This window comes from Ictidomys tridecemlineatus, chromosome 4, assembly GCF_052094955.1.
Source record: "Ictidomys tridecemlineatus isolate mIctTri1 chromosome 4, mIctTri1.hap1, whole genome shotgun sequence".
In the NCBI taxonomy this organism is placed as follows: Eukaryota; Metazoa; Chordata; class Mammalia; order Rodentia; family Sciuridae; genus Ictidomys; species Ictidomys tridecemlineatus.
The window spans coordinates 102,164,984-102,180,719 of record NC_135480.1 but is presented as its reverse complement, the minus strand read 5'-3'; the positions used below and the strand labels follow the sequence as shown (position 1 = coordinate 102,180,719).

The 15,736-nt window shown below is 54.4% G+C and overlaps 1 protein-coding gene across 4 annotated transcripts in view; it reads left to right on the top strand.

Annotated features, from left to right (window-relative positions):
- Bcl9l (BCL9 like) overlaps positions 1-15,736 on the top strand; it is a 29,198-nt gene that overhangs the window by 5,406 nt on the left and 8,056 nt on the right. Inside the window, exons 2-5 of one of the 4 annotated variants that reach the window (XM_005328340.5) lie at positions 1,068-1,125; positions 9,950-10,051; positions 11,303-11,688; positions 12,287-12,406. In XM_005328340.5, the coding sequence (XP_005328397.2) occupies positions 10,026-10,051; positions 11,303-11,688; positions 12,287-12,406 (532 nt within the window). In that variant the 5' untranslated portion in view covers positions 1,068-1,125; positions 9,950-10,025. The remainder of the gene's footprint in view (positions 1-1,067; positions 1,126-9,949; positions 10,052-11,302; positions 11,689-12,286; positions 12,407-15,736) is intronic. The other 3 variants (XM_013359983.4, XM_040285333.2, XM_021728467.3) reach the window with 3 other exon arrangements.

The following is a 15,736-nucleotide window of genomic DNA, read 5'->3' as shown; positions in this document are numbered from 1 at the left end:
AAGGAGGGAGGGGGAGAGGCACAGGTTGGCACAGTGTTCAGTGACCCAGCAGGGGGAGGGCCTTGGCAAGGACTTTTCAGTTTGTTTCTCAATCTGTCTCTGAGACACGCACACACACGTCACCGCAGACACCTTCAGGAGAGGAGCCCAGAAAAGTCACCCAGGTGTTGGTAGGACAGGGTGGTGCCAGATGGGGCCATGTGGAACCAGCCGTGTTCTTGTAGGCTGATACCCTGTGCCCTGCGCTACCGGTCCCCTAACACTGAAAGCTGAGCCCAGCCAGAGGACCCCTCCCAGCAGCCCTGGGAGCAACACAGGCTGGAGAGGGTTAAGTCTGGTTGGCAGGGACCCCCCCCCCACACACACACACCAGTGCAGTAAGAGAGAGGGAGGGGTGGTTAGCAGCTTGCTCTAGTTGGCGTCTCTCCCAGAATTCTTCGGAAAAGAACTCCCCTTTGACCCCCAGTACAAACTGAGCCCAGCCACCAGCTTCCCTCCCGCCTACTGTGGGAGCTTCACCCAGCCCCCTCTGTTGAACTGCTCACCCCAGGCCCTTCCACCCAGACCAGGTCCCCAGGACTTTGTGTCTTCAGGGAACCAGGGTTATAGCCAAAGAGACCACACAGGGACATAGCCCTGCAGCTATTCTTTTTCCTGACATAGGGTAACCTGGGGGTGGCTGCATTTGGAAGCCAGGGTCCTCAGGCCTCCCTGGCCTCCCTCCCCCAGGTCCTCAGGCCAGGTCGTGGGAGTCCTCCGCCTCTCCTCTCTCCCTGTGGGGCCAAGCTCTCAGGGAGCTCTGAAGTCTTCCAGTGCTTCTCCTTTCCTGCTTCCAGGATAGGGAGGGGAGTGGCGTCGTGGGGCAACTGGGTCAGGCTTGGCTCCCAGCCAGTCCACAGAAGTCCTAGGGGGTGGGGGTTCTGAGCAGCCAGAGACTTCCTGGAGCTGCAGGCTGTGTGTACGTGTATACATGTTTATGTTGTGGGGGCGCTGGGGCTGGGGTTCTGGGAGGAGCAGGGGCATAGATTGCTGGTCTGGGGCTTCTAGTTGTAACCCTCTCTCCACAGGGAGCCCCCTTCCCAGATCACACCCTTGAGCCTGAGCCCGACACATACTTTTCCAGAGGTGAGAGGTCCATGTGCTCTGTGTGTCCTTTTTGGCCTCCCTGATCTGTGTCTGCAGCTGCTGCAGCATCCTGGCTTAGCCTCCTGCCTGGCAGTTTGTCTTTTGGGCTCCCTTCTCCTGGCTTTCTGCCTCCCCTCTTCTCCTGCGTTCCCCTCCTCCCAGAGGAGGGGTCTTTTCTAGCTCCTATTGGGCAAATAGCCTTCAATTTAGGATTGGGAGGGATTGGGGGCAGGGCTGGGACAGGAAGGGTTAAAGCTGGACTCCAGTGAAGGGCCAGTGCTATTCCAAGATCCATCTTTCCCTGGGAAAGTGGGAGAGTCATCCAAGCCCCCCTGGAGGACAAGGTAGATTTCCCGCTCCCTGGCTTTGGCCTCTCCTGGCTCAGTCAAACTGCCAGCCGCCCCAGTGTGATTTCTGCTGCCCAGGCCCTATAGGTGCACCTCACATATACAAGCACAAGCATGTGTTCGTGCGTGTGTGTGCACACACACACACACAGAGTTTTTTTTTCTCTCTCTCTCTCTCAGCCTCCCTCCCTCCCCTTCTTCCTTACTTAGCAACAACTCCCTGAATTCATAACAAACACTCCTGTGGGCTCCTGTTGGACTAGGGAAAGCTAAAGGAAGCCAGGGATAAGGAGGTGCTTCTCCTGGACCAACCTCAGGAAGGAGAGGCTTCTAGTCCGCTCACCTAATGGCCCCTTCCCTGCTGGAGGCCACTACTCCATGGAACAGGGAGGAAGTGGACTTGCTTTCAACTCAGGCCATGAAAAAAGCGGGGATCAGTGGACAGGTGTGGCTGAGCAGGTGGGTGGAGAGCAGGGCTTGAACTCCACCCTTCCCTGGCAGGTCAAACTTGACCTTTGACCCTCACCTGGGGTTTGAGAGGGACCTCAGACTCCATTCTAGCCTAGGGCATCTCTCAGCAGGGACTCTGTTCTGTTGACCTGGAAATTTGCCTTGCGACCTTGCTGACTGTTAGGGACCTGGATGGGTGAGGAGGTAACGGATTGGAGTGGGCGGGGCTGCTGCTAGTACCAAGAACTTTGCTCTCTGGTAGCTTAGGCCAGGCAGGGCACCTGTGTAGAGGGGGTGAGGCACAGTGCTTCTTTGATCTCCTCTCCTGGCAGGAACTGTGACCTCCAGTGCTGGATCTGGACTCGTCGGGAACGGAGGGAGGGTGTGTGGGATGAGGATGAGAGACTGGAACGCTCATTTCCATCGCAGCAGGAGGACTGATACCATGGCACATCTGCATTGTGCATTGGTTAAGAACCCAGTTGCCAAGTTCATCTAGCTCTTCTGACTATGGGCTGTATGTCTTGGGCAAGCTTCTTAATTTCCTGTTCCTCCCTTTTCTTACCTGTAAGATATGAATGATAAAAGTTCCAGGCATTGGGGCCTGTGCTTTTGGTCCCAACTACTTCAGAGGCGGAGGCAAAAGGATCCCTTGAGACTAGAGGTTTGAGAGTAGCCTGGGTAACATAATAAGACTCTGTCTCCCTAGTAGTAATAGTAATAACAATAATAATAGTGATACTAATAAGTACTTTTTACTAGTTGTTCTGAGGATTCAGTTATACAATGCAAGTGAAGGACTTGAGTAAAGGCTCAGTAAATGTTTGGGATCCCCCTCGTTATTTGCCAGACTCTTCACAGGAGCTCTTGACCTTCCCAGGGGCTTTAGCAGGGGAAGGCTGGAGCATGGGCCTCCAGCACTTTCCAGCACTCCTGAGTCCTCAACTCTAATACCATTCCAGACCCAGCTTCTTGCTGCCTCAGTTTCCCCACTGTTGATGTCAGATGACACCTTGATTGCAAGGTTTCCAGATGGTCAGGAGACCTGGAGAAGGATAGGGAGCTATGGACTTTCTCCCTACTTCCCCACACTTTTCAGGGCTGAGCCCTCCCTCCCCCAGGCTGTTTCCTCCGTTCAGCTTCAGCACCCCTCCCACCATCCATCCCCTGCTGCTCTGTTCTTTCATCTGGCTGAACAAGACAGTCCTTAAATGACTTTAATGGCTGCCTCCTCTCCTTCCTGGCCTAGGGGTCAGGGACCTTCCTTGGGGAGAAGAGTGGTAGTGTGGAGCTGTGCTATGGATGGTGGTTGTTAGGCTTGCCTCAGGTCTCAGGGTTCCCTGGATTCCCTGTCTGGGCATTTTTCTTTTTCTTGAGTGTGGAGGGGCAATGCCTGGGCCTGTGTGCATAGAGAAGCCCAAGTGGGCATGCCTGGCACCTGCTGGCTGCAGAGGGTCAAGTGTATCCTTAGGTCCAGAGAGCAGCAGAGTCATCAGCATCCATGGTGTCCAGAAATTCTCCCAGAGCTCTGTGGGGGAGTGTGGGCCGTGCTGGAGAGAGTCCTGCTTTGGGGCTGGAGGTTGTAGTTCAGTGGTAGAGCATTGCTTAGCACATGTGAGGCCTTGGGTTTGATCCCCAGCACTGCAACAAAAGAGAAAGAGAAAGAAAGTAAGTTATTTAGTTCTGCCTTAGCCTGTATGCCCTGGAGCAAAGAATGCCACTGGGTGCCCAGAGCTCCCAAAGACCTTGGGATGGGAATGGGTAGTGACGGACTGAGGCTTGGGAACTTCTGCTTGAGGAGCCCTGGAGTAGATAGTGTCACTCACAACAAGGGGAGCTATGTAAAAAGATGGGTGGAAATCTAGGGATTAAGATGTGGCAGAAGTGCCTGGGATACCAAGGCACCTGGGTCTGAGGCCTAGGTTTGCTGGCTGGTGCCCTCTCTGGTCTGGCACCAAGAGAGATGAGCCAGAGCCCCTGGATATGCTCCCTTCTTCCTTCTGGAACAGAGAGGATCTCCTTCTTTTATGAGCCAGGCGTGGGGGGTGGTCAGAGATCACTGTCTGCACGGGCCATGCCTTCAGTGCCCAGCCTCTGGGGCCTGTTCCTTGGGCAGGCTGGGGCTATTTTTGGGATTGGGCTGGGGCTCTGGGGCTGGTTTCAGATGTTCCAATGTGAACAGGAGAAAATGGGAACAGATGGCTGGAGGGTTCTGATCAGCGGGTCCTGCTGGGAGCAGGTTATTTTTAGGGACTTGTTAACCCTTTGGGAGCTTGTGGGGCCACCCTGAGAGGTATAGCTCTCTCTAGCTTAGAAGAGAACAGGTCTTTTTTCCTGGATCTCCTAGTTTCCAGAACTGCTTGTCTCTGGCCCTTTTCTTTCTCTCAGGCCCTCCACTCTTTAAAGAAGCCCATGGTGAGTGAATAGGCCATGTTTCCTCCCAGCCCAACACTGCAGGGGGATTACCAAGGGGTCAGGCAGGGAGAGGGGTGTTTGATGGAGGGGATGCTGGTCATTGTGGAAGGGAAATCCCCTTCACTTGCCTCCTGGGGTTTTAGACACAAACCTGAAGCTAAGAGAGTGCACAGCTGCTCTCTGGGTTCCTGCTTTGGGTTTGAGTATGTCAGTGAGCCTAGGGGTGCCCAGGGGCATGGTAGCAGAGGGAGCTGGCCTCGTCAAGGAGACCAGAGGAAAAGCTGAGTCTTTGTACTTGGTAACACTAATATGATGCTCATGGGCCTTGCTTACTTGGATACTAGAAGGGCAAATATCTTGACAATGCCTACTTTACCACATGCCCATGTATTGGGGTGCTATTGCAAGAGATTAAATTAAAATTAAAATTAAAAAATTAAACACCATCTCTTGATGGTCAGAGGAGATTCTGAGTGAATCTTAGTTATTTTATTAGTTAGTTCCACTACCGTATCTCACTCTGTAAACTTATCTTCATTTGAGAGTTGGGAATGTAGCTCAGTGGTAGAGTGTTTGCTTAGCATGTACGAGGCCCTAGATTTGATCCCCAGCAACCAGCACACACACACTCACATACTCACACACTCATCCGCATTTTGTAGATGAGGCTTGGAGGGATGAAAGTATGGATAGGGTCTCATAGCTCAGAAGGGATAGAGTGTGATTGGCCCCTGTCTGCCTGACTGCAAAGCCAGTTCATATTCCACTATACCATGGTGCCTACCAGGATCCCAGGCTGTGGGGGCCACTAGTCTACCTCAGAGTACAGGTTTATGGAATGGGTGTGGAAAAGGAGGCCTGGGGGCAGGGGACCCTGCCTGACACTGTTCTTACAATCCCCTAAAGCCCTTCTTGCCTGAGGGTGCCAGGACTGACACCAGAAACCCCATTTGGCCTTCCTGTCTCCCCTGCAGGAGGATCACAGGCATACATCCTGTCTCATCACCCCACCCCCACCCTGTTCTGGCCCACATGCCCCTGCTTCCTGGAGGGTCATGGCAGTCTGGATGTCAACGTGGGCAGAACTCAATAGCCCTCTAGGTGCTGCTGGTGCCAAGAGTTTAGGCCAGGCAGGCAAGGTGAGGGTGCTGGAAGGATGTGTACCTGGGGGAGAGAGCAGAGCCCGGCAGGCAGGGGTGAGGTCCCGCCCCATGGTGTGCTGGCTGTGCCAGCAGCCTGCCCGCACTCCACTCCTCCCACAATGGCTCCATTGTTCCGAGCAGCCAGGCAGTTTGGAGGAGGTTCCTCGGCCACCCCTACCCCCCTAAACAGGGGCCAGATTAACCCCTTGGAGGACTGAAGCCAGGTGATGGCCACAGGGAGCGTTCCCGCTCTTCTCTCCCTGTTCTGAGAATCCAGGCTTGTGAAGTCACCTCCTACCCACGTGTACCATACAAGAGGCCACCTCCTGAGATACAGGTCCCCCACAGAGTAGAAGTAGCACCTAGACCCTCTCCCACCCCCAATTTAGTACAGGTGCCAGGGGGCAGGAAGTGCCAATGGGGTGGCAGGCAGAGACCAGATATATTTGGGCCCGGTGGGGCTAATTCCAGCTACCACCGCCTGCCCTACTGGCTCCTGAGCTCCTTTCCTTCCTGTGAAACCAGAGCTGGGTTGGGCCTAGCTCAGGATTTCGGTGGATTTAAAGAGGCAGCACCATTCCTGCCAGCTGGGCTTCTTCTCCCCCTCCCCAGGTAGGGTCTGGGAAGGAGAGAGTGACAGAGAGCCTAGCACACTACTCTTGCCCCTGGTTAACCCCTGGCCCTGGCCTCTGTTGGGGTACCAGGCTTTTGGCACTCCTCTCTCCCAAAGCCTTGGGCGGGTGGGGTGGGCGGGGGTGGGCTGTGGTTTCCTGTGTTGGCTGTTTGTGCCTGGCCCAGAGTGCCCGCCGCCTGCCTGGGCTTCCTGCCCTGTCTTGTTTCCTTGTGCCCCCCACCCTCTCCCCACCCCTCCCCTCAAGGGGAGGAACAGCCAGGGATTGGGCAGCAGTCTTTGGGGGCACCCCTCTGCCAGGGCATGATTACTTCCCCAGGCCTGGCTACACTGGTAATGGTTGAAGGAGCCAAGAGAAGTGAAGTGACCTCAGGCCTGTCCAGGCAATGCCACTTGTCCCTGCAGGCTCCAGAAGGGACAGTGGACCAGTTTGGGCAGAACTGCCTTCCCCCAGGCACTGTGTTCAAAGATCCCAGACTGGAGAGGTCTAGGACCAAGAGTTTCCTTGGTTCTGCAGGGTTAGAGTTGCCTGACCTTACCCTGGGGCTATAGGTGGAGTGGGGCTGGAAACTCCCAGGCAAAACCTCCCAAGCAAAAATGGTTGATTTGCATGGTCTCCTTTAGCTTGGTGTGGGGGGAAATGGGGAGAGTTGCAAGGAACCAGAGCCAGGGGAAGACCCTCAGAGCCTGGAAGTCCCCATATAGAGGGTCCCTGAGCAACACCTTGGTCCTTGAGCAGATTTCCTGCTGGGCTATGAATCCTTGACCTCCCCACCCCGCTGAGTCACCACCTCAGGAAGAGGAAGTGACCTGAGTGGTAGAGGAGAAGTCTAAGGACCAGGGAGTCCTGACACCCAAGAGAAAGGAGACTTGGGGACTTGTCTTGGGGGCTGTATCTCCTTGAGCCAGAGGCCAAGGATCTGATCCCAGTTACCCTCAGTAGGGCCCTATCCTTCTTCCCATCATGGGGTTCCTAGCTGCTCATTTTCCTCTTATAGAGGTGCCTTCACACTGTGTGTGGGTACATGGTCCCTTCAAAGCATTTTCTGGTTGCTTCTTTGGGGTGTACCCCCCCACCCCTGTGATGCTGAGGATGGAATCTAGGCCTTGGACATGCTGATCAAGTGCTCTAACTTCTCAGTGAGGGGCATCTCCAGCCTGAGGGTGATTTCCAGCAGGGCAATGTGACTGACCCTGACCTGTAAGCCAGTTGGTCAACCAAGCAATTTCCCGCTGGTGTGTGAATGCCTGCCCTGCCTTTAGCAGTCTATCCACCTGGAGGTTCTGGGCACTGAGCCTTCCTGGTTTCTCTCCTCTACCTGAGGTCAGGCCCATTTTGACCCTTAGGCAGCTGGCTCCCACCCTCTTACACAGCCAGGGCAGCGATCTTAGGCTTTCTCAGCCATCTTGCCTCGAGGCACATTCTTCTGGGTATGCTACTGGCCTTTCACTCAGGTGACTTGCACCTGCTCCCTGTTTGTGAGCACATGTCGCCTCCCTCCACCTATTGCCCAAAAGTGACACGTTCCCAGTGTTCCCTTCCTTTCTTTTCACTGTCTCAGGGGCTCCGGACCTACAGCTAGGAAGGCCCCTTCATTGTTTAAAAACCTCCCACCAGGAATCAGCTCTCCTGCCTTCCCTGGCCAGGTCTTCCCAGTGTCTTCTGGGACTGTGTGAAGGAGGAGGGGGTCTTTGGGAGCTGGGGCCAACTCCTGAGGGGTTGAGGGGGGAGGTGTGAGATGGGAAAGTCCTGACTCATCCGTGCTTGACTCAGCTCGAACTGGGGCTGGGTGGGAGCAGGGAGTGGAGGCCTAGAGGAGAGGGCAACTCAAAGAATCTTTTGGAGAGGAGCCTTAGCCTCACTGGGGCCACTGGAGAGGACTAATTTTCTACCAGCTCCTCTACAAATATTACAGGTTCCCAAATTTTGAGGTTGTTAATAGAAGTTAGTGGGTAGCCTTTGCCTTACCCTGACCCCCTTACACTGGATGGGACACAGCAACTGGAATGTAGGAAGTCCCCTTATCTGGTGTAAGCTCAGATGAACAGTCATGGCTCCCAGGTGACAAAGCAGTGCCTGAGGTCCTGTACCAATGCTGTCACCTGAACCCAAAGCAAATCATTTCCTTACCCCAGACCTCAGTTTTCTCATTGTGAAATGGGGTAGTTTCAAAAATCTACCAGGGGGTGAGGTGAGAGCCTGGAATACCTTTCAACCATAGGCCCATCCCTAAGCCCAGGTGTCTCCAGTGACTTCTGTCTCTGCTTTTCCCTGTTTTGATGGGGGCTTAGGCGCCAGGGTGGGGGTGGGTTTTCTTCCCAGCCCGGCTATGGACTTTGGAACCTTCCCTGAGGAGCCTTTCTCTCTAGAGGCACGGCTGGAGTGGGGAAAGTCTATGTGTTCTTGGGTGAAGTTAGGGTTAGACTCCCACAGGGTGGCGGGTGGGACCCCCTCCACCCGAGGTCCCAGACTAGGCTCCCGCAGCCACACAGGGAGCTGCCGGAGTGTGCACGGGTGTGTCTGGTCGGGCCTGTCACCGGACAACGCTCCTGAGGCCAAGACTCCTCCCCTTCCCTCCCCCACCTTTTACCGGGATCTGCAGCTGAAGGAGGGGGAGGGGACCGAGCAGGGGGTGGTTGGGTGAGGCGTCTGTGTTTGTCTAAGTCTGTTTGTTGCTGTATCTATGGCCCTGTGTGTTTCTTTGTTGAAAGCTCAACTTTCTATGGCTCCCTCTTAGCGGGGCCTCAGTCTTCTCATCTGCTCAATGAGTCCTTGAGCTTCCACTCGGCTCGCTGGCGGCCCGGGTGTCTGTGCGCTCCACAGCAGTCGGTGGCTCCTGTCCCAGCAGCGCTGCTGGGGCTCCCGCATACTTCCACGGGCTGGCTGTGAGCGCGCCTCTAGTTTCCTGGGCTCCGTGCGTGTCTTTGTCTCCCTGTCCACGTGTGAGCTGTGAGAGTGTGAGTCAGAGTTCGGGTACTTGTGGGTCTCTGAGCCCCAGCCCCACCGCGCCAAGGGCCCGCCGCCGGCCGGCGCGCGCAAAGCCCCTCGTGGGACTCGTCCGTGTGTCTGTCCGCGAGCGCGCGCGCGGACCGCGAAGAACCACGCTGCAGCCCTGTCCTCCTCCTGCTGCTCCCTGCTCCCTGCTCGCTGCCTCGCTGGCTCTGTCGCTCGCCCGCTCTGCCTCTCCGCTGGGGCTCTGCCGAAGGGGGCGGGGTGGGGGTGCAGGGCGGGGGGAGGGGAGGCTCCTGCATTCTTGCGGTCGGGGAGGAATCTGAGCCAGCGTTACTGGTCTCCAGAAGAGCCCAGCTGCAGCCCCGGGGCCCCGCCAGGCCTCTCGCTGCCCGCCCGGGCCTGCTGGGATGGGCACGGGCTAGGCCTCGAGCTGGGGGCGGGGCATTGCCCCCCACCCCGGGCCCCTCGGTGGCTGGAGCGCCCAGGGACTGGGCGCAGCGTTGGGGCGGGGCGTGAGGGATTCCCGAGCCTAGGGTGAGGGGCGTGTCAGGGAGCGGGAGTACCCCAGGGGCCCTGAGCAGACCTCGCGGCCGCCCCACGCGGCACCTTTGCTACCTAGCCTTTTAGTGAATTCTGCGTCTGCAGCCCGTGGGGGGCCAGGGTGGCTTGCTGGAGACTGCAAGCTCCCTGAGGGCAAGGTGCGGGAGGGATGGGGTTAGGACTGGTCCTTAGGATCGTGACCCGATCTCGTAGTCTTCCTTTTCCAGTCCCACCCTACCTTATCCAGTTCCCTAGTCTCAGGGCTATTGGGTCCTCCCTTCTCCCCTCCCCCTCTCATACCCCCTCCCCAAGTCACAAGTTTTCTCTTTGGGGCTTGTTGCTGCAGTCCGTGCTCCAGTACCGAGTACCTGGCTGGGCCCTGGGCACGCACAGGGGCCGTAGCCCCACTGTGTGTGGGAGCCATGAGGATCCTGGCTAACAAGACAAGGTGTGTGGGTGACGTGGAGGGCGGGATGTGTGTGTGGAGAGCGGGGAAGGGAAGGGTCCAGTGGTGATGGGACCGAGCTGTGCTGGTTTGGGGAGCAAGTCCACCTGGACACCTGGCTCCCGAGCCACCAGTGGACTACAGCCGGGGTGGAGTGGGAAGAAGGCCTAGCCCCAGGCAGGAGCCGCTGCCAACCTTAGCACCGAGGCCCAGGGGACAGCGGGGACTGGCAGCCAGCTATGCCTACTGCTTCTGGTCCCTTCTAGTTCTTCCCTCCAAAAACGGTTAGAGCAGACCCCCATCCACCCTACTGTGGGGTCCGATGGCGCCCCCTGGCCTCAGTCTAGCTGGGGGTGGAGGCTGGAGTGGGGGTGGTGCCTGCCTCCCTCCTCCTCTCCTGGAGAAGCCGGCAGACAGGGCCAGGCGGCAGCAGCAGGACAGCAGAGCTGAAATAAATCTGAGCTGGTGTGGAATGAGGGGGGATAAATATCCTCTCCCGTGATGTGATCTTTCCAGCGGCTATTAATAGGTCTCCGGGGAGGGGGAGGCGGTGGGGGGAGCGGGCTGGAGCTTAAAGGGCCCGCAGCCTAGGCTGCAGGAATCCTTGGCTTCAAGCTGCACTCCCGTCTGCTTGACACGCCGCTCCCCTCCCCCCTCCTGCTCCTGCCTGCCCGCTAGGCCTGCCGGCCCACCCTCTTCAGGTCTTCCCCTCTTGTTCTGGGGAGCTGTCTGGACCAGTGGGTACCACTCTCAAGTGTGCTTTCCCTACCTCCCCAGGGGAGTGGGGCTGGGACATGAGCAGTGCCGCACAGGTCCTGTGTTCCTTCTCTGCCTGTGTTGGGACACATGGGAGTTGAGGTTTGAGACCTCAGAAAGAATCTGAAGACAGTAAACCCTAGAAGAGAGGGTGCTAAAGTATTGGTTAGGTGCTGGGGGACAGGTTTGCCAGAGAAGTTTGCAGTCTGATGGATACTGGGCCTGTAGTGGGCAATTTCTGTCAACTGCAGACCCTGGTTTTCATTTGAATTGTGGGAGCTGTGGGGAGGTTGCCCCATCTCCTCTCCCCAAGGTGGGCAAGGGCATCAACTCTTGTCTGAGGGTCCATGGAGGGAGATAGGGAATAGCTGGTGGTCTTGAGATGCTACTCATCCCCCCATATCCACCATTAATTAAGACAGGATGGGACAATTAAAATCCAGGCATACCTAGCCCCTAGTAAGGTTAACTTTTCACATCTCTCCTACCTTCTCCCAGGTTACCCCACCCCAGGAGGAGAGAAGCTCCAGGGAGCCCGCCGCTGTCTCCCCGCGGCCACTGCCCCCCTGCCCCAGCCAAGCCAATGCACCCAGAAAATAAATTGACCAATCATGGCAAGACAGGGAATGGCGGGGCCCAATCCCAGCACCAGAATGTGAACCAAGGACCCACCTGCAACCTGGGCTCGAAGGGCGTGGGGGCGGGGAGCCATGGGGCCAAAGCCAACCAGATCTCACCTAGCAACTCAAGTCTGAAGAACCCCCAAGCAGGGGTGCCCTCTTTCAGCTCACACAAGGGCAAGGTGAAGCGGGAGCGGAGCGTGTCTGTGGACTCTGGAGAGCAGCGGGAGGCTGGGACCCCATCCCTGGATTCAGAGGCCAAAGGTACCTCATTTCATTATCCTCAAAACCTTTGCAACATCTAATCCAAACCTAAATTGGCCAGGAGACCATCTCTCTGCCCGCTTGCCTAATCCTCACCCCATGTCTCTCCAGTATTTACGTACTGGCACCTTTCCCTTATCCCCATCCCACCCGTGGAAGGGCCACACAGAATGATGGGCTTCTGGTCTCCTTCTGTCCTGCCTTCCCACCACAGACCCACACACCTCCCCAGGCCTCCTGGTCGCCTGGCTCCTGGCTAGTGGGAACTGTTTGGGAACAGGCACTGGGGCCTGGAAGGGTGGATGCAGCTTCCCCCTCCCCCCCCCAGCCCTAATTAGAACCAGTTGTGGTTGGGGATTATGCTGTGCTTGGTGTTGGGGGGGGAGGGGAGACAGGCAGCTGGGGCTGGAGACAGAAATCAGAAACAAATGGTGGTGTGGTGGGGGCTATGAACTGGCAAAGTGCCCACCATGGTCTGGGCAATGCCCTCTGGGGTGTGGCATCTGGAGAACGGGCTTGGGAGGGACCCTGGGTTGGGGAGAACAGGACCTCTGGGCATTCAGTCTTACCCCTGCCTGCCTGCATCCTGCCTGAGCAGAAGTGGCACCCCGGAGTAAGCGGCGCTGTGTCCTGGAGCGGAAGCAGCCATACAGTGGGGACGAATGGTGCTCTGGACCTGACAGTGAAGAGGATGACAAGCCCATTGGGGCCACCCACAGTGAGTGTCCATTGATGCCATGATCCTGTGGCTCATGGTTTCCCCAGGGATGGCTGCCCTAAGGAAGCCTCCTACTTGAGTCTGGGAAAAAATATCAAGAGCCAGGATTCTAGGCTTCCTCTCTCCTATTTACCTCTTAGACGGTCTCCTGAACTGTGACAGTCTAGCCTCTACCTTCCCGTGCTCAGTGGCTGTCTCTCCTTAGGGACCCCTGTGGGGTGGGGCTCTCTTAGGTGGCTACTTTCCTGTCCAACTCACCTGAACCTTTACCATGAATTCCTGGCCTATGCTGCCATCTACTGGTCAGCAGAGAGAGAGGTGAGGCTCCAACCTCACTGGGAGTTTGGACAAGTTGGATCAGCTGTGCAAAGCAGTGCTAAGACTGGGTGTGAGTTGACGCTTGGCTGGTTCTCTGGTGCCCTTCCCTAACCTCTGACTGACTCCAGCAAGTACCTGGGGTATGTTGCTAGGAAGAGGAGTGGTGGTTGTGGATAGATGCCCACTCCTCATGTTCTTTTATCGAGCAATGTATACCTGGGCCTTTGTGAGTAATGGGGAGAATCAGCACAGCCACTGACCTTAGGAAGCCTGCATTAATTTATTTGGCGCTTTTCCTTCAAAATTTACATCTTTTTTTTTTTTTTTTATGGGGTTGGGGGCAACTTAATGCATAAGAAACTAGCCAGAAGCTGGGGATGATGCCACACACCTGTAATCCTAGTGACTTGGAAGACAGAGGCAGGAGGATCACAAGTTCGAGGACAGCCTCAGCAACTTAGCGAGAGCCTGTCCAAAATAAAATATGAAAAAGGGTCTGGGGGGCTGGGGTTGTGGCTTAGTGGTAACGCACTTGCCTGGCATGGGTGAGGCACTGAGTTCGATTCTCAGCACTGCAAATAAATAAATAAAGGTCCATCAACATCTAAAAAAAATATTTAAAAAGAAAAAAGGGCCTGGGGATGTAGACAGTGTTAAGCACCCTGGGTTCAATCCCTAGTACCAAAAAAAAAGAAGAAAAAAATAGAAATAAAGAAACATCAGAGAATGTTAAGTTGTGAACTTCTTGAAGTTAGGGACCATAGAAAGGAGAAAGAAAAAATATACTTGGCCACTTCATTTAATCTTTACATCCTTATTGCAGAGGAGGAAACAGCAAATGTGGAATGATTGCACCATGTTGGGGAGAGAAAACGCTGGCTGGGATTTCAAAGACCATCTAGTCCCAGGTCCCCTCAGGTGGGACTGCCTGGTGGCTCTTGGCCTCTGGCTAAATCCTTCAATGGTAGAACCTTCACTGCTTCCTAGGAGAGGACCCCTCCCACACTTCTCATTCACTTTTGTAATGTTAGACTACACCTTGTAGAAACTTTGGAAAACATAGGTAGGCGCAAAGAAATTATACTAAAATTCCATACCAAACCACAATGATTATTTTAGTTTTAATGCTATTGGATTCTTGAAGAGTTCGTAATGGAGGGGCAGAACAATGCTGACATTAATAGCATAAGGTCAGAGATCAGACTGCCTAGGTTGCATCCTAGAGTCTCCACTTTTTTTTAATATTTATTTTTTATTGTAGTTGGACACAATACCTTTATTTTATTTATTTTTATGTAGTGCTGAGGATCAAACCCTGGGCCTTGAACACGACTAGGTGAATGTTCTAGGTGAATGCTCTACCGCTGAGCCACAACCCCAGCCCAACCACTTGTTATTTGTATAAATTTTGGGAAAGGACCTCAGTTTCTCCTCTATAATCTTTGCCCAGTGTGGTGGCATATGTCTGTAATCTCAGCTTGGGAAGCTGAGGCAGGAGGATTGCAAGTTCAAAGGCAGCCTCAGCAAAAGCAAGGTGCTAAGCAACTCAGTGAGACTCTGTCTCTAAATAAAATACAAAATAGGGCTGGGGTTGTGGCTCAGTGGTTGAGTGCCCCTGAGTCAATTCCCAGTACTCCCCCACCAAAATAATAATAATCTTTATCTCAAAGATAAGAGGTAAGAGGAGTAAGTTCATACATGTAACACACTTAGAACAGCATTAACTTGTATTTTTATTGTTGTACTAGAAAGTTCCTTATTGATATAAACTCTGACTCCTTCCCTATGCCTTGTAGCCAGGAGCCTGTTATGCATGCTGAGTTTATATTGTCTACTTCCCAGGGCAGCCCTCATGCATTGAGGTCTGTTCTTGGGTCTCCCCCAGGACAAACTTCTGGTTCTGCTTTTCTATGTGAAATTGGGGAAACAGGGTCCAGAGCAGAGCCAATATGTGGTGGGTCATTCAGAGGTTTATCCAAGAAGGGATCCTGATGATGAGCTGTCGGAGGGTGCCCCTAGCCTGGCACAGGGAGGCAGCTTTAGGCGGTGGTCTTGTGTTACCTGACAGTACTGTTATTGTCTGCAGGCCAGGGCCTTTGACTGGTTTATCTTGGCATGGGAATGGGTCCACCCACTTACCTAGACCCATTGATATCCAATTGTGGATCTTTTGTAGGCTAGGAATGAGAATCAAGTTTGTGGCTATGGAATAGAACTTTTGGTGCTGAGAGTAGCGGTTCTATTCTGGGAGTGTTCCCAGTGTGTCAGCCCGTGGTATTATGAAATATGTATTTGATCTTGCCCTATTTCCTGGCATACAACTCCTCAAATCTTTGGAATCTCCACAGTGATGTGTGTTTTTATATGCTAATTAGTTCACTGGTGGCTGGCAGCTCTTAGGTAGCTTCTGCATGGGGACTGGTCTCTAGACAGACCAAGACAGGATTGGACTCTCTGTCCCATTCTCTAACCTGCCGGGCAGGGGAGACTGAGGGTTGAGCTGACCACCCATGGCCGCTTTGGTATATTATATAGTATTATATAGTTATATAACTCGGTGGTTCCTGGAAGTTTGCACCTGTGGAAAGAGGGTGGAAGCTGTGCACCCCTTCCCTCATACCTTGCCCTCTGCAGTTCTTCATCTGTCTCCTTTGTAATGTCTTTTATGATATAAACCAGTAAAGGGAAGTAAAATGTTTCCCTGAGTTCTGTGAGCTGCTTTAGCAGATTAGTAGAATCTCAGGAGTGGGTCCTGGGAACGCCATTTTGCAGGTCATTCAGAGGTAGACAACCCAGGGCTTGCAGTTGGCTTGGCATTGGAATCAGGTGGGGGAAGAGGTGGTGGTGGTGGTGGTGGTGGTGGTGGTATTGGTATTGTGGGCTGGAGCCTTTAACTTTTTCAATTAAATGCTATTGCAGGTAGATATTGTTAGAATTGAATTGAACTAGAGGCCACCCAGCTGGAGTCTGCTCCTGCAGAATTGATTGATTGGTTGTTGGTGGGGAGAAATC